This window comes from Daucus carota, chromosome 6, assembly GCF_001625215.2.
Source record: "Daucus carota subsp. sativus chromosome 6, DH1 v3.0, whole genome shotgun sequence".
Taxonomy (NCBI): Eukaryota; Viridiplantae; Streptophyta; class Magnoliopsida; order Apiales; family Apiaceae; genus Daucus; species Daucus carota.
In genome coordinates, this window is record NC_030386.2 from 16,389,998 (window position 1) to 16,414,550 (window position 24,553).

General features: G+C 34.9%; 1 protein-coding gene across 1 annotated transcript; it reads left to right on the top strand.

The window, feature by feature from the left end:
* Window positions 1–5,093: 5,093 nt before the first annotated feature.
* Window positions 5,094–6,562, top strand: LOC108226687 (uncharacterized). Its single transcript, XM_017401682.2, has 6 exons — window positions 5,094–5,151; window positions 5,283–5,387; window positions 5,534–5,608; window positions 5,703–5,796; window positions 6,126–6,194; window positions 6,289–6,562. The coding sequence occupies exons 1-5, from the start codon at window positions 5,098–5,100 to the stop codon at window positions 6,140–6,142; spliced, it is 345 nt and encodes a 114-aa protein (XP_017257171.1). The 5' UTR covers window positions 5,094–5,097; the 3' UTR covers window positions 6,143–6,194; window positions 6,289–6,562.
* Window positions 6,563–24,553: the final 17,991 nt, after the last annotated feature.

Genomic DNA, 24,553 nt, shown 5'->3' on the forward strand with positions numbered 1-24,553 from the left:
GAGTCACTATCTAAGGGGGAGCAACTTGCTCTTGTCTCAAAATCCAAAGCTCCTCCAGCTGCAAAGAAGAAAAGGCCACCAAAGAAAGCTAAGACTGTTACAGTCAAGAGCATAAAGTGTCAAGGTGAATCCTCTTCAGTAAATGAATTCAAGCCATGCCTGATTGATCCTCCATCCCCAATAAAGCCACATGGTAAGAACAAGTTGGCTATAGATTTCCCTATGCCAAAATCAGATAAATCTAAGCTACTTGGTCTTGCCATTCATATGGGTAAATTTGGCAAGAAGTGGGATGAGACTGAGGAAGAAAAGAGAGAGAGAGAGAGAGAAGGCTGATAAGGAAAGAGCTGAGCAAGAAGCCAAAGATCTTGCAGAAGGGAAGCCTCTCAAGCCAAAGCTAGTTGTTGGCAAATCAGATCAAGATTTTGTGTGGAGATCTGAATTTGCCTACATTACAAGAAACAATGAAGTTATATGTGTACCTCCTGGACACCCCTTGTATGCTAAGGCCAAAGAGGAACAAGAAAGAACCCAAGGGCCTTCTGTAAATGAAGATGCAGACATTGAAAGATTTGCTGCAGAATTGCTGCAAGAACTTGGTGATTTGGCTGATGAGTCCAACATTGCTATTCAGCAACAAATCCTGGATGAAGCCAAGAAGAATATGGAAAAGAAGGCTAGAAAGAAGACTAGGGCTGGTGTGAAGAAAAATGTACCAAATCTTACTGTGGTACATGAAGAAGAAAAAGTCAAGTCTCCAAGACAAGATCCACCTCCTACTTCTACTGCTCAATCAGAACCATTCATCAATCCAGAAGAGCTGAAAGAAGAGCCTGTAGAGTTTGACATCTCATCCATGAACTTCCCAAAAATCTTTGTAACTAAAGAAGATGAGCTGGCAGATTCTCTAAGGCCAAAGAAAACTGGAGGCAAAGCCAAACATGTGCCTGCTAATATCAAAAAGAAAGGAGGAAATCCTAGAAGGCATGATCCAGTTGGGCCTGTTCAAGTTAAGTCTCCCTCAAGAGAAGTGGTGATTCCTCCTGTTCCAGAAATTGTCAAGGTCCCTAAATCTACTTATGCTTATGCATTTCATATCAGTGAACAGCCCCCAATCAATCTGTATCTGAATGAATTGCTAAGTGTAAAGGCCTTGACAAGGACTAAGAAGCTTCCAGAAAGGTTGGAATTCCACTACTCATCTCAGGCAAGAATTGTATGGCCACTAGAAAGGATCTTAGATCAAGACTACAATGATTTGAAGACAGTGTACCTGAAGCTGGACAACAGAACTTCATACTCACAGGGAATCAGAAGTGAAATTCTTAAAAGAATTGAAGATATAAGGAAGAAATGGAATGAACCTTCTGATCTCCCCTTAAGATTGTCCCTTCCTAATACTGGTAGCTGCATTCACAATCATCCCTCAAGACTGATGACTTTTAGAGATGATCAAGGCATTAAAAGATTTTTCAGATTAAAGGATCATGCTAAAAATGCTGATATAGACATCTTGAGGGCAATGCAGAACAAACTCAATCCTAAGATCACAGAAGAGGCCAAGTTCATTGAAGATCTAGAGAGGGAGATAAACAAGAAATTGTCCAGACAGAAGAAAAGGAAACAATGAATATCTGCTCAGTCTAGAGGAGCAAAAATCCAATCTTTGTAAAACTCTTATCTTTCAGCAATTTAAATTCTTCTCTTTAATGCAAAGATATTTGTTTTTCTTTATTTTCTGTTTTGTAATCATCAAGCACCTCAAATTTATATCTGAAATTCCTACAGATATAAATAGGGGGAGACTGTTAGGAATATGTGATGCTTGATGATACAAAGTATTTTATTCTTACTTAGAATAAAATTGCATGTAGCTGATCAATTGATGGCATGCCAAGGCGGTATCAATTGATCAGATTGACCCATCAACGGCTGATGAGGTACTGTAACAAAACTGGAGTATTTTTGCAGTTGATGTAAAAATAATGTGTACTTTTAGATTAGCAGTTGATCTATCAATGGATATTTAGATAGGGTGACATAATTGTAAATATGAGAAGTCATGTAATCTATCCAAGTGAAGTGTAGATTGATCGGTAATTTTAAAGTATCAATGGCTATTTGGAAGGAAGACTATCAACCGCTATATCAACATCATCATTATCCCATAACTCAAAGAAGACTATCAACTGCTATTTCAGTATATCATCAATTGATGATATTAGCAATTGATTATCAGCAATTGACAGCTACAAGTCAGGTAAAAGACAAAGTTCACATGGGTTGATGTGACAGATGCTACACCAGCTTTGGAAGCTAAACCAAAGGGAGTTTAGTCAAATATTGAGAACCTCGAAGCCTACCATTTCTGGCAAAGCAACAAGAATTTCAAGCTGCCAAATGCAGTATCAAGTCCAAGAAATTCTATATTTGTACTAGCTAGAAAGTGAGTAGGAAAATACTTTTACAGACTAGTTTTGTTTGTAGTATATATTCACTTTGTAATTTACATTTCAAAGTATCAAACACCAAGAACTGAAGAGCAAAGCACTAGAGAAAGTTAGCAAGAAATTGTAAGCTTCTGCTCTTCATTCTTTTGTAAGCAGCCAAGTATTTTTACTTGGAAGGTTCTTGATATAAAAATCTCTCAGGTGGATCAAACAATCCACCTGAAATTTTTAAGATCCTTGTTCTTTAAATTTCTATTTTAGTTTTTATGTTCTCTTGTAATTTGAATATAATCTGCTGTGCAAAAGTTGTTCAAATTTTTGTAGATTGTATTCAACCCCCTCTTCTACAATCTAACTTATTGTTTGCATTGTCTAAATAACACCAACATCAGATTTATTAAGAATGTTATTTGTTGTTATGTAGGAGATAATGTATGCGTAAAAATGATGTGGTTTTTTTAGGTGGAGTAGTATTTGTGAACATTTTTTTAACTCATTGTAACTAGTATAAATGGTTATTAGCCCAACATGGTCACATGGATATCTCACTTTATTATTTCAATTTTATTTTTTATAGTATTTTTGGAAATTAATCTATATTTTTTTTGGAGATTTATTTTTGGTTTTTTTAGGCCTTACACCCAACCTTTTCCTTTTATGTATATACGTATCTTTTACTTGTCTCCACATGGTTAACAATTGTTCACCAATGTCCCTTTTCGTGGTATTCTAACAATTGTTCACCAATGTCCCTTTTCGTGGTATTCTAAATCCATGGCTATAATTATACTACTCCCTCCGTCCCACTCATTTCTATACAGTTTCCTTTTTGGGACGTCTCATCATTTCTATACATTCCAAATATAGTAACTTTTTATAATATAAAACACTACTACACCCACTACATTCTTCCACTATCTCCATTCTATAATAATATAAACACTATTCCACCCACTATTTTCCCCCACTATCTCAAATCTATCATTAAATATAAATGGGTCCCACCACTTTACTCACTTTTCATCTCAATTTACTCACTTTTTACACTTTTTCTTGATTTCCGTGTCCAAACCAAACGTATATAATCTATCTGGACGGAGGGAGTAACATTTTATTTGACCGATCAGAATCCAACTATTGGCTTACTTGCGGTAGTTGCTTGAAATTGCATTTTTATATTAATTGTGTCGCATCAATCATAAAATTTACGGTCAGCTAGCTATGCGATTGATTTGCATTTACTTTTCCCAAGTCTTAAAGACCCTACAGGGTGTGTTGAATGACCCCTTGCAGTTTCGACTAGGCCTGGCAATTTGACACGTAACACGCTAACATGAAACGAAACGGCACGAAAAAAATGGATACGAGTTTTGATTTTCGATACACGAAACACGAAAGTACACGGACACGAAATTACACGATAGATTTCGTGTCGGATATGGGTTTTCATTTGGGGTACACGAAATACACGAAAGTACACGAAATATTTGTAGATTATATTTATTATATATATGTAATGATAAATTAAATATATAATTGAGTATAAAGTATATATCTATATGTATGTGTGGATATATATTGTAGATACATTAACAAATTTATAAAGAATTGTATACATGTATAATATATATCATTCACATTTAATAAATTTATAAAGGAAAATATATATTAAATCCATTTTTTGATTAAAAAATATATTAATATTTTTATATATAATATACACGAAAAGTACACGAAATATACACGAAACGATTCGAAACGGATACGGGTTTCAAATTAGGTACACGAAATTAATAACGGGCGGATACGGGTTTCACCTTCGAGTACACGAAACACGAAAATACACGAAATGAAAGTATACGAAACGAAACGATTGCCACCCCTAGTTTCGACCTTCAACATCTCTGCTTGTAGACACATTCCCCTGATCATGAAGCTTAACTTCCTACTGAAATACTCCCTCCATCCCAAAATTAGATGGCTCCGTTGATTTTGGGCACACAATTTAAGGTTCATTGACTGCATAGATACGTGACTTATTTTTAAAATTTTATTTTTGCAAATAAAAATTAAAATATGAAATTTTCATTTATAAAAAAAAAATAAAAAAATAAATTTCGAAAGTAGACGGTCAATGCACCTAAAGTTACGTGCCCAAAGTCAACGGGGGCATCTAATTTGAGATGGAGGTAGTATTTTTTTATGAATACATTTATGTGAACTATCATTCTCTCTCTCCCCCAACTGCTCTCCCCACTCTCTTTTAGACTTTATAATTGCTTTGCGTATATATGATATCAAACCTAACAGTAATTTACTTTTTGTGTGCCCTTTTGTTGGATTTCAACTACAAGTCTCAATTTATGAAGAATGCATCAAATTTTTCGAACCCGATACCTACCTCTACTTATTACTTGCAGTTACTTGTTATTTTTCGAATTTTCGAACACCAAATATATTAAAAATGTTATTTGCAGTTACGTAGGAGATAATATATGTGTAAATGGTGATGTGGTTAGGTGGAGTAGTATCTGTGAACATAATTTTCTTAAAACTCATTGTAACTAGTTTAAATGAATAGTTTGCCCACGTGCCCAGCATCGACCCATGGATATCTCACTTCATTATTTCAAATTAATTCGAAGATATGGGTCGGCCGAATCGTGCAAAGGACAAGGACGGTGATCCTCTTCGTACCCAGGTATGCAATAGACTGATAGTTACATTCTATACAAGGACACACCCTTCCTGACAAAGTTTGAATCTCCAACGTCCCGTGATAGTTTTTCATCTTAGTTTTACTTCTCATCCTCTAAATTTTTGTTTATTCAGAATGGAAAAAGATTGGATTGTCAAAAGTCAATATCAGATCGTAAGAAGGCAAATTTAGATCGTCTAAAAGTTTCAATGCAACGCGCAAAGGCTTTGGGTGGTGAGGTAATTTACTATACTCCTCTTGTTCTTCTTTAATTCGTACTTAAGAAAAAGTTATGCATGGAGACTATAATGTTTCATCGTAGATTGCTGCATTATTCTTTTTTTATCATTATTCTTTTCTTTATCTGATCTTTTTTAATCATCAGATTCCAATATTAAATAGTCTATCCCTTCAAATCCCAACTTCTGATTCTCAATTTCGGATATATCGAAGAACACCGGTAAACTACACACTAAAACTATATTATATATTGATTTATTGTTATTGATTTTTTATTATTTAAATGGATTCAGAATATTATTTTGTTCCTTCAGAGTCTCAGTGAAAGCCAAAGATCAATAGTTGCGGATGCATTGTCTGTTTTTCCACAGAGCCCACAAGTACCTTGGGTAATTTTTTTAAAAAAAGGTAAGTAAGGAATTAATTTACTTTTTGCTAACTCACTTGCCATGATTCCTATTCTCCAGGTAGGATTTACCGCTTATTTCCTCTTTGAATTTACTATATAATTTCAGTTTCTTTTCAAATGTTTATCATTTCCGGAATGTGGGAGGTGCTTCTTTTCTTGTATATGTAATGCTCTATAGTCTATCATCATCTCATGTATAGTTCATTTTTAACTCTTTGTTTTGGAGCTTTTGGTCATTCCATCTGCACTATATAGTTAGGTATTCTGGTATATTATCTTTATATTCTCTCTACATAGTTGTGATTTTAGTTCCTATGTTGTTCATCAGGTACATACTATTACTAGTAATGTTAGTTACTATCTTTGAGCTGGTGGGCATTACTTGGTCTACACACGGGTTTGTTTCTGAACTATAATATTTATCAAGTACACTGCAAAGTAATAAAGTTTTTTGAACTTTATTTCAAATGTTGATCTTTTGTGAATTATAGGCAAGCAACATCTATTCAACTACTCGAGGTAAAGATCCATTTGCTCACCACCATCGACGGAAGGAGTTTACACCAATTGAAGCAGTCATGTTGGAACCGATTGACAGAGAATATGCAATGGCTGTTGGTGGTTTCCGTATGCCGGAAGAATAGATTTACAATCACAATTGTGTTTTCGGGAACTTTCTTTGAAACTTTGGTTTTCATTCCTTTCTTTTAACGAAATGAAGCTTGCATTCTGGGAACAAAGTTATATTTCTTTTTCCCTGTGTTCTTTTTGTGATTCACTCATTTTATCCATATCCTGTGTTTGTAACTCACTATCATGGCAAGTATTAGATTCATCGGAATAGTTTGTGAAATAGTAAATCAACCCACAAAATCTCATGGATTATGATGGGATTTCAAAAACCATAAAATACATTTAACAATCGCACAAATCATTTTATGAATTCCAAAAAAATCCATCATCATATGAACACTATCAGATTTTAATGAATTTTAAATAATTTCAGTTGAATATTATCAAAATTTTAAGCATAATTTAAATTTCTGATGGAATACCACTAGATACCATAAAATTTTAATACATTTATTAAAATTTAGTTGAATACACCAATATTTCATATATGAGAAAAATTTCTTTATAATCCCATTTCAATACACCCATTAACAAGTAACAAACCAGGGTTCGAATACCAAGGTAACAAATTTATTAAAACTTTATATTATTATTTATAAATAATATATGTCATTAATGATAAATTGAAATATACAAGTTTAATTAATGTAAATTATTTATATTAACTTTATTTTGAAAACTAATTAATAGAATTCGAATATACATCAAATTATACATATACTCCCTCCATCCCAAATTAGATGGCCCCGTTGACTTTAGGCACACAATTTAAGGTTCATTGACTGCATGGATACGTGACTTATTTTTAAAATTTTATTTTTGCAAATAAAAATTAAAATATGAAATTTTCATTTATAAAAGAAAAAATAAAAAAATAAATTTTGGAAGTGGACGGTCAATGCACCTAAAGTTACGTGCCCAAAGTCAACGGGGACATCTAATTTGGGATGGAGGTAGTATTATTTTTAACTAATTATAATTTCTATTTTTATTAATTATCTTCAATTTAATATTTAATTTCAATAATTAAATATCAATAAATGTGAATATCAATTTTCTCTCCTAGGCTCTTGACAATAATCTGGTTAGTCTAACTGTGCAAGATGGTATTATAAATAAGAATATGGTTTTAATTGCTTTCCAGTTATGGTTTTGCTCTAAATTCTAGGCTATCAACTGTATTTACAATTTTCTATGAAATTAAAGTCGATTATTATATGCCAAATCTTAAAAAAATTTCAAAGTGGTTTGCTTATGTTTGGTTCTCTTTCTAAAATATCTGTTGTATCTCTTTATTTCGCAAAATAAGATTATGTGCCGACCGTGTTTGACAATTTCAGTGCAAATGTGGTTGTCAATACTCAATGGGGCCACTGTTTTTTTTTTTTTGAAATGCAAGCAACAGATTTCATTAGATAAAAGGAAGTACAGCCCCTGAGAATCAACAGACCATGTCCCGGTCTTTCTTGCTTCTAAACAAAAGAAACCCCTACCGAAGACTTAGAAGCTTAGGTCTACAACTAGAAACTTAAAACTGATTCAACAAAGACCAGGACATACAGGGCTAAATACTGACTAAACACCGTAACCCATCAGGAGCAGAACTTGCTCGATGGTCATGAAATCAGGGTCCATTGCAGGGACAACAACAGGAGCAATCACATGCATGGTATCCGACAGTGCATGGCGAAGCACATCTCTAGCGAGCAGTCCATTCCCCACTGAAGCATTCAGGTCAACCACATCTTTAGTGCACACCTTCGAAGTAGTTGCCAAAGACTTATCTTCCAGCAATCTTATAGCTTGAGAAGAAAGGGGGACCTTGACATGCGTCCCACTGTCATCTAGCATTTTGGCTTTGCCCTTGTCCACACGGGCTAGAGAGAGAGAAGTGGAAGGGCCAGCATGATTTGCAGGTGCAGCTGCCACACTGGGAACGACACAGGGTTCAAAAATCCGCACTCCATGCATTTCAGATGATGTCCCAAGCTTCTGCCTCTTAGAAGGACGAGGGGGGGATGCATCCTCCACTTCGCCATTTCCCAAGTCTGGAATCAGATCGAGGAAGGGCAATGGGAGGGTCCTTCCCATGTCCCTCTCCAAGTAGAAGTGAAGGTCCCCAACCATTTTCGTGGTCTCAGTGAACACCTTCACATTATTTAAGCCATAAGATGACAAATATTGAGCTGCACTGTTCATGTGTGGTGGAATGCATGCAATCTTTCTCTGAGTAGAGCTAGCCTTGAAGTTGTTGACATGGATGGTATTGAACATACCGTAGAACTCTAGTTGATTATCATCCAAAAAGATTTCCTCTTGAAAGCGAATGGTCTCATACACCTGATGGTTCTCAGTTTCAATATGCGATATATCAAGATCCTGTTTGAGTGCTTCAATGCATGCCGCCTGGATGGCCGTAAGGATGGCTTGTTCTTCAGTGCGACCAGTCAATGGGCCAAAAGCCTTCCAGAGATCCTTACCCGTATCATTCCTGATGATTGCTGCCACACTGTTAGTATTACCATTGGCCAAGGGCTCATCAACCGATACAAAGTGGACATTGATCTTAGCATAACCATCTTTGGGAGCCTCCCAAATGACTTCCATGGGTGAGAGGCAAATACAGTAAGATAAATGAGGTGAAAGAGAGACTCTGCGAAGAGAGTTTATATAGAAAGTGTAAGTTGAGCACCGTTGAGACTTACTAGAGCAACAGTTCAAATTTTAAATCTCTTGCATTGAGAACAGCTGGCCAAATCTGAAAAAGATTTACTCTGGAAACCACAAAATAAAACCAATGTCCATCAGGTGCTGTAAGACTTTTGACAAGATAGACAATTTAGGTCTGCTTGTAGCCAGGAAACTCTGTAAACTCAGCCCATCCCCTATAGTACTTTGGCAGTGGCAACCGTACTTTTATTATAGATAGCTGGCCCTTGGGGGGCCAATATTCAGACATAGCAGTTCTATGTAGTCCTGAGCTTGCCAAAGAAATAGCACTCGAATTTAATTCTTCAGGGACAAACTGAATGAAAATATTGGAGTGAATACATCTCTGTGCACCTTCAGGAAGAGATAAATGAGGGAATTCTACATGGACTCCATGATTAACAGCATTTACCGCTCTGATCGAATCTGAACATATTACACTTCGCTTTGAATGCCCATGATTGGAAACTGTTAGGTCCAAAGTATCGTAGAAGGGGGGGTTGAATACGATACTCACTACAATTTAAAATTCTTTCGAATCTTGCGGATAAACAAATTGCAGACCTGTAATGGGTTTCGTGTTCCGGATATTTATTGGGTCAGTTTCTGAGGATATAAAAAAATATTAAACCAACACACAATATTTTCCAAGGTATATCTGTATATTGATAAATACCTCGAAGGGTGCTATAAATCCAAACCCGAAGGTTGGCTACAATGGCTACTACTACTTTCACTCACAAACCCTAGCTTCTAAATATATATATAATACAAAACTAAGCTAGAGTTTATTTGTGTGTAGTAGTGTGCAAGGCACAAAGCCATTCCACCATAAAGGTGGTGGAGAGTGTTACAAATGAGAACAAAATCCATGGGTATTTATAGGCTTTTCATAAACTAACCCTGGTTAACAAATAGTATTGGCGCCAGGATGAAGTTGCGCTAGAAGTTGGCAAAGTAAACTTGCGCCACCTTCATTTATGAACTTGCGCCTACTGTGTCCCTTGTAGCAGTCATGACTTAGAAATTTATCTAAGTCACAATAAACTTGCGCCAAGTACTTTGAAGTTGCGCCTGGAGACCACTGTTCTCTCTCCTTGAACTTGCGCTTGATTAGAGTGTGCCCTAGGGATGGAGTTGGCGCTTGTACATTGTTCTCAGCAAGAAGCGCCACTTAGGGTTTTACTATTCTGCCCATGCAAGTTGCGCTCCATATATCTGTACCCTGTGCTTCCCTGTTCTCTCTCCAAACTTGCGCCATATAGAAGTAGCAGACACCAGACTTAGTTTTTGTTTAAGCAAAAACAAACTTGCGCCTTCTTCTTGTTCCATAGGAGAATATGACTTAGAGATTTTCATGGGAAGGAGGAACTTGCGCCTCACAGTGTGTTCCTTGTGCTCACAGTGAAGAGCAGTACTGCCTTAGTCGATTTTCATAACATACATATACATGCAAAGCCATGCAAACCCTAGAGTGCCCTAGACACATGACATCTCCCAACATGCATGCATATAATATATAATATAATATATTATGTTGTGATTATATTAATAAATAAAAGTATATATAAATATATACACACATATATATTTTATTTATATGAACATATAATAATATATGTACATATATTTAAATATATTCTCATATATTTAAATATATATAATATATAATTATATGTAAATACAAATGTAAATATATATAAATATATATAGATAGATATATATTGTTATTTATAAATATCAATATAAACATAAATATATAAAGAAAAGTATATATAAATATATACATATATATAATATTTATATAAACATATAGTAACATATATATACACATATATTTAAATATATTCTCATATATTTAAATATATATAATATACATATAACTATGTGTAAATATAAATATAAATATATATATATAAAGATATATATAACTCTCTCTAAATATACATATATTTATGCACATAATATAATATATATATATATATACACTTAATTATATAATTGCTTATGTAGAATATAAATACATATATTATATACATATATATATATTTATTTAAATATACATACATATAAATATACATATACATATGTTTAAAAAAAAACATATATACATATATATTATATATATTATATTTAATTAAATATACATATATATAAATATATTTGTACATATACAAATATATAAGTGCACACATATAAAAGATAGGTCACTTCCTGATATGGCTTTGTGTGGAAGCTTGACATATGGCATTTGAGCAGAGACTTTGGCATAGCTGATGGAGACTAGACATTTGACTTGGCTTGGCTTTGGAACAAATGACTTGTTATGACTAGATCAATTCTTCGATCGATAAATACTTTGCAAAGCTCCGTACGTGCTGACGCTTAGTGCACTGGTCTGGTTCACAAGCGACTAACACTGAAGTCAAACATTGTACCGTCTTTGTCGGCAAACATTGATCAGTCGGTTCCGGGTTAGTTTATGCTTCAGTTTGTTGATTATAATTAACCAACCAAGATATATAAAAATATCTTGCTTCAGGGGTTGCACTGAAATCTTTAGAGTACTTGGACAACATCTTCATTGCTTCCACAATCTTGAATACTTCAATCTTTATTCTTCACTGAGGCATGAACATATTAATGAACTTCTTCCAGTGAACTTATTCCTTCAAGACTGTCGATGGCTTCTTCAACCTTTGTCTTCGTATCTTCCGATTCCTGTGCAGGCGTAGTGTTATTTACTTGTCCTGTTCTATTGTTGAGTTATCATCCCTATGTAACAGATAGGGTTGTCTTTACATTTAGACTTACAGAAACGATCCACAGTACCAGATGCAATATAGCAATGATTTCCACTTCCAACTGGACATGAGTAACAATAGGACCTGAGAAAATGTATTGAATTCTCCCAGCCTTATCTTTGACTGCTCCCCCAATACCACCTTTACCAACTTGATATGGTGAATAAATTCCATGTACCTCACAGATAAATTCGAAGGAGCATCCAAGGAAATCCCAATACTTGGTGGTCGCCTTATGGAAATATAAAGCCAGTGCTCCTTGAGGATTAACTCGCCATAGTGGCATATGACCGCTTTTGAAGAAATCTAGCGAGGAACCCCACAGAGAAACCCTGCGAAATATTAGTTCCTCTAGATCAGATTTCTTGATTCTTATATTGCGGAAAATGACCTCATTCCGTGCTAGCCATATAGACCACAAAGTAGCAGAGATAACAAGGTGCCAAACTCGTCGTATTTGTCGCTTGTGAAACATTCTTAGCAGTTTTAACAGCGAGAAACCATTGAAATAAAGACCAGAGAAATTTACATTCCACCACTTACTGGTGAAACTCCAAGCCCATCTTGAGAGTTCACAGTCCCACATCAAATGAGTCAGCGTTTCCTGATTTGAAATGCACCAGGGGCATGATTTTGGCAGATTTTTTATGCGAGCAGCCAGAAACACACGAGTAGGAAGAACCTGCCATAATATTTTCTAGAGGAAAACAGAGATTTTCGGTGGTACTTGAATCTTCCAAATATAAAGCCAATCTTTATCCTGGGAGTTATCACAAAACATCGTGGGGTTCATTGAGTGTTCCATAAGCTGATATGCATTCTTGGTGCTAAACTTCTTATTCCCAATAGACCACTCCATCGTGTCCACTCCCTCTCTCAAAATGACATTCTCCAATAATCCTTTGAGTACTCTCAATGATGCCAACTGGACCTGCGTAAGATTAGATATCCATAGAGAGGCTTCTGCATCGTCACAATTCCAAACAGATAAAACATTTTTAACTGACATGTGTCGAGTTGAAGAACATAGGTACAAATCAGGGAATTTTGCCTTTAAAGAATTATCACTTATCCACCAATCTTCCCAGAACATAACCAATTCCCCACTCCTAACACTCCACTTAAAATTTGAGCGACTGAGAATCGGAGCTACAATCGGGTTTGATTTAAGGTTGATCAGCCCTCTCACAATAGGAGAACATCTCTTAGCATCAATTGAGGCCAGATCATAATTCCAAGATGGGCCATAACGATCAGATAGCAACTTATTCCACCCACTATTCCTCTGGCTATAGGCTTTTCCCCACCAACGCGATAGCATTGCAGTGTTCCTCAACTTCATAGAAGCAATTCCCAGTCCACCTTTTGATCTTGGTTTACAAATTTTGTTCCATGCTAGCAGGTGAAGCTTACGAGTTGAGTTCTGCTTGTATCCCCATAAAAATCTCCTTCTAATTAACTCCACCTGCTTTAGCACCCCTTCTGGTATTTTAAAAAGGTTCATCCAATAAGAAGGGAGATTATCAATAACAGCTTGAAGTATGACAGTCCGCCCTGCTATAGAGATCGATGAAGCGTCTATAGAAATGATTTTTGCTTTAATTTTCCTTAAAAGAGGCTCCCAGAATTTAAGAGAAGAAGGGGAAGAGCCTAACAAGGCCCCCAGGTAGGCCAGCGCACCTTTCCCTACACTGCATCCTAACATTGCTGCCCATGATGCTATACGACTTCCTTCCTGAGAGTATCCATATAGACAACTCTTCGTAAAATTTATTTTGAGGCCAGAAATTACCTGAAAGCATTGTAACACTCTTTTGGCCCCCAAAATTGAATTATCCTGAGCGTCAAAAAACATAACCACGTCATCCGCAAACTGCAAGTGTGTAATTCGAGAACTACATCGTGGAAGTGTTACACCTCTCAGAATGTTCAAATCTTTTGCCTTGTCTACTAGTCTGGAGAAAGCTTCCCCAACCAGATTAAATAGTAGTGGTGACAGTGGGTCGCCTTGCCGAAGCCCCCTAGTGGGGGTAAACTCTGCTGTAGGTGCTCCATTCACCAGGACTGAAATGCGAGAAGAAGTGAAAATTCCAGTGATCCAAGTGATCCACTGCTTGGGAAAATCCATACGGTCTAGAACTTGATACAGGAAATCCCAACGAACACTATCGAAAGCCTTCTCAAAATCAATTTTTAGGACCACTCCCTTTGTTTGCTTGGTCTGAATTGAGTGAGTCACTTCGCTTGCAGATATTATACTATCTGATATCTGTCGCCCCTTAATGAAAGCTGATTGTGATTGCCCGACAAGAGTATTCATTACTTTCGAGAGTCTCCTAGCCAGAACTTTCGAAAGGAGTTTAACTAAAGTATTCATCAAACTGATCGGCCTAAAATCAGAAGGCAACCTTGGAGATTTCTTTTTCGGAATGAGGGAGATGAACGAGGAATTATACCCTGTTGGTATGCTACCAGAATGATGAAAAGAGGCGAAAAAAAGCAAGAACCTCTTCCTTCATGTCAGGCCACAGAGATTTGAGAACCCCTGCATTGAAACCATCAAGCCCCGGGGCCTTGTTGTTACATGTGCGAAAAAGAGCCTCCTCAATTTCAGGTAATGTGAAATCTTTAACCAGGAACTTGATCTCAGAATGATTGAGTTTTGGTAGTAGACCATGATGCAAATCAAAAATTCTATTCTCATTCTTTGTAGTGAGTAGATTCTCAAAATGCTGCTTAAAAATCTTTTTGATTTCCACAGGAGATGAGAAGAGTTTCCCATTAGAAATAGCACAATGAATAGAATTTGAGCTTCTACGGATGGCAAGAGCTCTATGGAAAAACCCCGTATTTCGTTCCCCTTTTAGTTGCCAGTTAAATCTCGCTTTTTGACATAGTATCCCGCATTTGACTTTATACAGATGCGCAAGCTTTTCACTACACGAATTGTCTGATAAATTTAAGCCCTTGTTTTCATCCTCCTTTTCCTGAATGTATTCCAAGAGCTTGATTTGTTCGTCCAAACAGCCATACCTCGTTTTGCTCCATTCTTTCACCATCATTTTCAGGCCTTTGAATTTACCTTTTAGTGACATTCCTTTACCCTTTGCCCATGAATTCTTTAAAAGCGTAACCATATTCTCGTCCTCCATCCAGCTATTAAAAAACTTAAACGGTCTTGGACCCCAGTTGCTCAAATCACATTTTAGTACCAATGGCCTATGATCTGAATTTTGTCTGTGCAAAGCCTCCGCTATCCAGTTCCCATTTAGAACCCAATCTGAAGTCACTAAAAATCTATCCAGTTTACTCTTCTTATGTTCCCGACCATACCAAGTAAAATCAGAATTCGTCAGTTGCACTTCAAACAAACCTGAAGACTTGATGAATTTATTGAAAAATTGGCTCTCAATCTTTTCAAAAGTGCAATTATGCTTTTCACATTGTTTTCTCACCGCATTGAAATCTCCCAGTACAAGAGTTAGCAGATCTCCCCCCTGAATGATTGGGGTTAGTTCATCCCATAACTTCTTTTTCCTTTGAGTGCCCTGTGGAGAGTAAACATTTATGCAAGTGAAGTGCTTACCATTCACCTCGCATTGCCCCTTGATCATGAGCCAGTTACTCGATTTTACAGTTTCAAAAACCGTAAACACCTCCGAATTCCACACCGTCAATAACCCCCCTGAGAGACCTTGAGATGGTAGCTCTGCCCATCCGATACTACTTCCCATGCCCAGAGTTTTAACTGACTTATCCGTCCATGCCAGACTCTTTGTTTCTTGTAAACACAACAACGCTGGTTTGCTAGAGGCAACTAAGTTTCTGACCAGGAACCTACTGATTACATTATTTGCTCCCCTTAAATTCCAAGATACATAAGCTTGTGTATTCATAATAACCACTACTAATGACTAGAGTTGAGTGAGTGCACTACTCCAACCTCTCTCTTATAAGAGAGATCGAGTTCTCCTCTTCATTTAAGAAATAATGTGAAATTTGCTTTAATCCTTCACCCCTCCCTTTCTTTTTCCGCGGGACCTTAAAATGTTTATTAGTTACTTTGGAACTAAGCTTTCTCGGCCTACCTCGCTTCCTCTGTACCTTTAGATTTTCCACGTTCTTTAGAATACTCGAGTGGACATCTTCTGATTCGAAATCAGCATCCGTATAGTTATCCACTTCTGAAACTTCATTGTCACTCAAACTTCTGAGATTAGATAGTGATGATTCGATTTCCCTAGGCTTCCAATTCTTAGTGGCCAGAATTTGTTCTGGTTCTCCCTCCTCCTGTACTATCTCAGGGATTTCTTGCATCCGCTGCAATACTTCTGTCTCACAGACTTGAGGCGTATCATTTTCACCTCTTGGAGTCATAGGATTTATGAGTGAACCATCCGCACTTTCCTCTGAATTGCAAGCCTCATTCTCCCTCTCCATGACTGCTCCAGAGCCACTAACCGCACACTCATTTTCCCCCATGAAGTTTACCTCTGGTCGCTTTAGCTCTTCAGTCACCGGAGATGTCAGACCTTCCTCATAGAGTTCTTCATCTGAGTGTGAGTCACCCACAATATTTGTCTGACCATCTTGCACTTCGATTTCCATTATTCTGATCGTAAAAGTTTGCCCAGAAAGCTTAATTGTCCTAGTGACATCAATTGTTTCTAAGGCCGTCGTTTCTATCATGACTCTTGGGGTTGTGTAAAAGCTTCCGTCATCTAATGTTTTTCCAAAGTGTAGGATTTCCCCCCATTCCTTTACTAGGTTAATGTAATTGTCTTCCGTCCATCCAATGATTGGGAGCCCTCTGAGTTCGATCCAAACCTTTCTCATTGGGATTAGATCTTCCTTTGTCACCTCTCTCACCTCCATAAACCCTATTTTCAAGAAGTCAATATCGCGATCCTTCCAATCAGCCAAATCTTCGAAGTACATTAGTAATTTTTTTTGGATGTTGTAGTGTGCTTGAAATGATTACATGTGAAACAGGACAGGAGGATTACAATAGGTTACGACCCTTGAGTTATCGTGGGACAGACGTGTTCATCTTGACATTCTCTCTCATTAGCAAGGCTAGCTATGAAAATATTTCCATGAAGGTAAGACTACACTTGTTTCACTTAACAAAATTTTCTAACTTTTTTCAATTACCGTCTCTATTCTGTGTTTTGACATCAGCTTTCTTTTTTTTCTATTAGCTATGCCTATTTAATAGTAACGATGCATTCTTTACTCTTAACATTTTTTTTTGGTGCCATTTCAAGTGGATCCTGAGTCGAAACATTATGCACCTGGGTTTCGATAGTTCTTGTTGGAATATTTAAAAGCAATACTTAATTTTTTTTAATTTCTGATTTATAATTTGAAATGTAAAAATTTAAAATTTAATTCGTGTTTATTTAAATTTTCAATTGAAGTTTATAAACATTTTGTAAGGACCATTTATAACAAATTATTATGTTAATATTAAATTCTACTAAATAATATAAATTATCAATATATCTACTCAAAAAAATAATTACAATTTTATTTTTAGAAAACTTCTTAGTTATAAGTAATAAATAAATTTATTAAGTTCATAGTATTGCCAAATATAAAGAACTCATATCTAAAGGTACTTAACATAGTATAAATAGAAATTATTAAAATTATATTAAAAGTCTATAAATTACAATCGGACGCCCCTTCTTGTAATTTTAATCAATCCTCCGTTTATAATATAAATTTATGTCGAAATATTTTAGATATTATATTAGAATGATAGAACTATTTACAATAATTTAACATGATATTAATATGATATTTTTAAAAGAAAAAAAAAAAAAAAGAAAACGGGCTATCAGATTAACCTAATGCAAGCCCATATTCGATATCAGTTTAACGATAATTTTATCCTGCATTCCATACATAAATGGTAATCAATTCATAATCGTTAGTCATATAATTCAAGAATCTTAAACACATAAGTAAATGATGTCCAACGGATAAAGAAGCTAACAATCAACAAATAACACAAATGAACCTGTAAATCAATCAATAGATAAAGACATTTTCAACGCATGAACACATAACTAAGGAAGTGACTTAACACATAACTAACAACTCATATGAGTTGATTACACATTCGTGAACATGCAAGTCAATTGGAACTTAAAAAGATAAAGAAACATCTCAATTTTATGCAAACAAATTGGACCAAAACAATGAACTCAAGTCAAAAAAAAAAAGGACAATTCGAAAGACTTGAATAATACAGAGAATAAAGAAGCAAAGCATACTAGACGTAAAAAATAGGAATATTTAATTTTCTAGTAGGTTTTGTAAAACTTGAGGTATATAACCAAGTTGTCGCAGCAATGTATATAGATGAGAAAATTGTAGCATCTTCGGATTTCTTGAAACACAAAATGCTAAAAATATGTAGTTGTGTATTTGTAAAAATATCACAGATTCTCTAAAGTTTTAATATATTTTATCTCGGGTGGAAAAACAATGCACCCAAAATTTTAAAGTCGTTGTGCATTTTCTTGATTGCTAAACTTTAAAATTTACTTATTCGTTTCTGACCAACTATAAGAAAAAGTTCAAAAATCCTCAAGATTATATTCAATTCTCCTTCTACAATCCCACCCTGCTATTCAGTTAAAATATAACATGTGTTTTTATTTGTCAAACTCAAAGTGCAAGAGATACTTCATAATAGGTTGAAGTCATCCGAACTTACTAGGAAGGCTATGTACAATAAACACATAAGAATGTGATTTGCAAAGAGAAGTAAGGAGAACAACGGGTGACATATAGCCAGAGTTAATCCTCTTACAGAAATACTAGGCCATTTAAATATAATAAAATCTCAGTGAACCTATAGTGATAAATTACCTTACTCAAAGACAGACATGTCAACGATTTCAATTTCAGTCCAAATTCTGAACAACAGCAGATGACATAGAAAGATGTTCCTCATCCCTAAAATCAATTTTTTTTATTAGCGCAGGAATATCATATAAATTTTAATTTTAATTTTATGAGATTGATACTCCCTCCGTCCAATGAATTGTATACAGTTTCCTTTTTGGGACGTCCCATCAATTGTATACATTCCAAAAGTAGTAAACTTTTATAATATAAAAAATCATTACACCAACTACTTTCTTCTACTATCTCTATTCTATAATAATATAAACACTATTACACCCACTAATTTTCTCTACTATTTCAAATATATTATTAAATATAAATGGATCCCACCACTATATCCATTTTTCATCTAACTTTACTCATTTTTACACAATTTCTTGATCTCCATGTCCCAGCCATTTGTATACAAATGACTGGGACAGAGGGAGTACATAAGAATGATCAGATTAAGATATATCACCTGGCTACGCGGCCGTACTAAAAGGAGCCCTACCTATTTTCTTTAACAATACTCCCTCCGTCTCTTATTACTTTTCCTGTTTCTCTTCAGCGCGTTTGCCAATACACAATTTTGATCATTAATATCTTTAATTTCGTATTGGTATTAAATATAAAAACTTCATTGTATTAAAGTACTCGTGAATACGAATCCAACAAGATCACTCACGACTATATTTAGTCTTATAGATTAGACGTAAATTAGTAATTTATCTCATGTTATGAACAGTCCCGACATATGAAACGAGAAAAGAATAAAGAGACGGAGGGAGTACTAGCTTATAGCCGTGCAAGGCACGAAAACTTTTTAATTATTTATAAATTTGTAAATATATTTTAAATGGTTTAAAAAAATTTACTTTATAGATAATAAATTAAAATTGTATGTATCATGTCAAAATATTAAATTTTTTCTATCAAATTTTAAATTGTTTAAGTAAAATATGTGACGCCAACTCCTATTAGATTATATTTATAAATGTATTTTATATTAAAATTATTATAATGGGATTAAAATATTTTTCTAAAAATTTTTATGGTTCGAGATTAAAATTGATAAACACAATTTGTTTTGAATTAAAAAGATGAATCATAAACATGCAATAAGATGGTAGAATTTGTTTTGGATTAAGAAAAAGTTTTTGTATTCGTTTCTCACATAAATCGGGCTTATTAATTTTAAAATATATTAGATAAAAATAATTTTATGACGGCGCGACTTATATGATTCTACAAATAAAATTGGTAGAAAATATTTATTTTCGATTAAAAAAATCATAAACACGTGGAATACAGAATTTGTTTTGGATTCAGAAAAGAAATTATAAACATGCAAGTAGATATTAGTTGTCTTATGGAAGAGAAGTTAATTTTGTTCTAATCTAATGGTGCTTATTTGTTTAATATACGATCCGATGGATAAAAATAATTTTGTAACAGTGTGATTTATACGATTCTACAATTAAAATTTGTAGGAAATATTTGTTTTGGATTAAAAAAAAACCAAAAACACATGAAAGACAGAATTTGTTTTGGATTCAGAAAAGGAATTATAAACATGCAAGTAGATGTCAGTTTCCTTATAGAACATAATTTAATTTTGTTCTAATCTAACGGTGCTTATTTGTTCAATATACGATCCAACGGATGATAAGCTTTTGGACCATAGGACCATGCGACCAAATTATCTCCCTTACGCTTATTATATATAAGTATATAGGCTCTTGCTCAAATGAGAACCCCAACTAATGTGAGATATGAGATTTAATCTCAGCCACACATTTTTATCCCTCAATTAAATCTCAACCACATATTTTAAATTTCTATTTTATCTTTCATCTCTTTCATCCACCTCTCTACCCACCCCCAACCACCATCCACCACACCCACACCCAACCAGCACCACCACCACCACCATCACCACCACGACGCACCAACACCGCACACCAGCTCCACTCCGAGCATCAGATCTACTCATTTCTCTCTCTAGCGCTGCAATAGCGCGGCCTGCCGCCGACATCTGCCATGGCGGCAGTCGCCGCCAACATCTCTGTCACGTCACGCTGCGGCCGACATCTCCAATCGCGACTAGGCTTCCTTCGCCGTCGTCTGAAGCCGCAAGAAGAGAATACAGAGGAGGATAGATCTGAGGTTGAGGTTTGGAAGGAGATCGTGAACCAACCACTGATGACTGGTGGTGTGTTCGCCGGAGATGCTGCTCTTGGTGGTGTGATGAGTGGCGGTGTGATTGTGTATCCGGTTGCTTATGTGGTGATTTTTCTTTTTACGGTGGTGATTTTATTTTGTATTTGGTGATTTTTCAGATTTGTGGGTGGCGGTAGGGCTGGCAATTTCGGGTTTCGGGTCGGGTTCGGGTCGGGTTGACAGTCGCGGGTCAAAAAATTTACCCAACCCGAACCCGACCCGAAATTTTAATGGGTCAGAATATCCAACCCGAACCCGACCCGCACTACCCGCGGGTAACCCGAACCCGACCCGAAAATTAATATTTATTAATAAAAATGTTTTTAAAATATTAAATAAATATTATTTTAAGCCAAAAAATTAATTTTTATTAAATTAAATACTTTTATCTTAAATTTAACTAATAAATTTTATAAAAATAATATAAATAATATAAATATATATAATATTCATATTATATATTAATTTTCGGGTAATTTCGGGTCAATTTCGGGTAACCCGAATTCAACCCGAAAATGACCCGTTTTTTCTGGGTTGATTTTGGGTCAACCCGAATTCGACCCGAACCCGAAAAACCCCAACCCGAATTCGTATTTTGCGGGTCGAATTCGTGTCGGGTTGTCGGGTCGGGTTCAATATTGCCACCCCTAGGTGGCGGTGGTGGTTTTTAGATGGTGGCAGTGTGGTGATTTTAATTTTTTGGTGTTGATTTTTGGTTTTCTAGCGGTGATTTTTGGTTTTCCGGTGGTAATTTTATATTTTACGGTGGTGATTTTATGTTTGCCGGCGGTGATTTTCTGGTGGTCGCCGGGGGTGGTGGTGGTGGTCAGCGGTGGTTGAAGGTGATAAGTAGTTGAATTAGAAGATGATAAAATATTAAAATATTAAATGAATGGTGAGAGATGAATATAATGTATTTAAATGAGTGGCTGAGATTAGATCTCATATCTCACCATAAGAGAAGTTCTCATTTGAGCAAGACCCTAAGTATATAATATGGGCTCCCACTATTGATAAGAAACTTAGAGCGTTAAAGGTAAATACCAAACTCCTCAAGAATATCGAGAACAAAAATATCGATAAGGGGTTCACAGGGCCCAATTTTATATGGACGGTAAAAGTCAGGGACAAGAGCTTCTTTCGACTCAGCAAACATGTCTGGCTACTCATGTTGGGCTTTAAATTGGGCCTAACTCTCGTCGAGAAACGGTACGGCAAGGTAATCGAAACTGAATATTTTGATCTGGGATAATATAGCTTAAAATTAAAGGTTGAAATAATTATTATAAATTTATAATCATCAACGACTCCACCGGCGGCTTTTATGATGGGTTAGCATAAAAAATATGAATGAATAAATTTGTGTGTTTTGTTTGATTTCTACAAAAAAACAAAAAAAAATTAAATAATAGATGATAATGGTTAGTTGACTGATGATCGTTACTGCGGTAGGCGAAACTTTCTTACAGTATTAATAAAAACAAATGAAGGAGATGCAATATGATATGCTGATCTAGTTTCATTATTACTTTTTTATTGCTGAACTAATTTTATAATTTAATTATGCACAGATAAATAATTTATTATTTTCTGTGTTTCTGAATTATATAGGAAAATGACCAGAGACGAATCAAACAGATCTTTGGAATTTTTTTGAAGGTACTTCAAATTAATGGAGTTTCTATAAAACAAATATACAAATGCAATTTGTTCTGCTTGTTCTTTATCCGCGTAAAAACAAACACAAAATGCCAAAAGGAAAAAGGGAATTATTGTACATTGGAGTGTATGTAGAGAAAAGACAATAAATTTAAAATTTTGTAATGATTTTGGTACTTGTTCATTAAAAAGTGTGAGGCTCCATCGATGGTGAAAAAATGCAACTACTCAAGTCCAATATAAGCTGTATTTGCCGGGTAGTTTGGGGTTTTTCTTGGCTTTGTGATGATAACTTTTGATAATTTATTGGTGTAGATTATTATTTTAAAATAAAATCATACTCATGAGTCATTATATTTTATAATATAGCTTGATATTATTTTTATATAATAATATATAATAGGTAGACATGCCATGAGCATACTGTAGTAATACGAATTCTACCTCATGCAGCAGGTTTTCGTTTAAAACGGATAAAAGTTTTATTTAATAGAATATATAACAATTGTTTGAAAAACAAACTCTGTTTTCATTAAAACGGTTTTTCAATTTCTTACCAGACGATTTAAAATAGATTTTAATATTATATTTTAACACCTCTTTTGCCGATATTTATTTACTCGCTACGTCCCTCTCATTTCTAAACATTTTCTTCCACTGCTCGACACATAATTTAATGCGTCTATTAAACATTGTAATTCTATAAATTTTTTTTAAAATTTCTTTTTCTAAATTAAAATTATAATTTTAAATTTTTACACAGGAAAATAAAACTAAAAAAACGTTACAAATATACATTATGGAAACATTTAAATGTGTGCCACACCCCGTCCCCCAATGTTAAGAATCCAAAGGGATGGAGGGAATACATATTAAGGAATTATGTCCGGTTTACATGTTAAAAATATATTTATAATAAAATTGAATATTAAATTTAGTTTACTATAGTTTAATTTGTATAGAATTACACTTCTTGCTGATATTGTTGTTTTAAACTAAAATTTACATGATTTTATAACTAATATTCACTTTAAATAACAATCTCACATTATATTTAGTGGGTGTTTGGCCCCCCTTGTAAGCTCGACTTCTCGACTTATAAGTTAGAAGCACTTATTTCGTACCGTTTGTTTAAGAAGTCAAGAAGCACTTAAAAAAAGTTAGGAATGCTAGCTTTTGTTTCAGGGCTTCTACTTATTTCCCAAACACTTTAATCACTTATAAGTCTCATCTTGCTTCTAACTTCTACTCCACTTATTTATTTTAAGTAATAAACACTTATTTTAAACTCACCCAAACGGCCCCTTAATATTCTAATAAGTACGAATGTGACATTTCAGTGTAAACTACTCCCTCCGTCCCAATCAATTCTATACAGTTTCCTTTTTGGGATGTCCCATCATTTCTATACATTCCCAAAATAGCAACTTTTTATAATATAAAACACTACTCCACCCACTACATTCTCCCACTATCTCCATTCTATAATAATAAAAACACTATTACACCCACTACTTTCCTCCACTGCCTCAAATCTATTATTAAAAAATATGTGGGTCCCACCACTTTACCCACTTTCCATCTAACTTTATTCATTTCTTACCCTTTTTCCTGGTCTCCGTGTCCAATCCCAATGTATATAATTCATTGGGACGGAGGGAGTAAATTATACGCAGAGGTTATTTATCAATTTATAATGATGAAATATTGATTGTTCTGTGTCGGCTTTTCATTTTAATATCACACATCTAAAAATTCAAGTAAGTTCTGCAATTGAGTTGGTTTAATATTTTGTTAGCCCGATTTATAACAAATATTTCAAATACAA

Coding starts and splice junctions, on each gene's coding strand:
- LOC108226687 (XM_017401682.2), top strand. CDS start 5,098: ATGGGTCGGCCGAATCGTGCAAAGGACAAGGACGGTGATCCTCTTCGT. Junction 5,388..5,533: donor CAAAGGCTTTGGGTGGTGAG/GTAATTTACTAT, acceptor TTTAATCATCAG/ATTCCAATATTAAATAGTCT. Junction 5,609..5,702: donor GGATATATCGAAGAACACCG/GTAAACTACACA, acceptor TTGTTCCTTCAG/AGTCTCAGTGAAAGCCAAAG.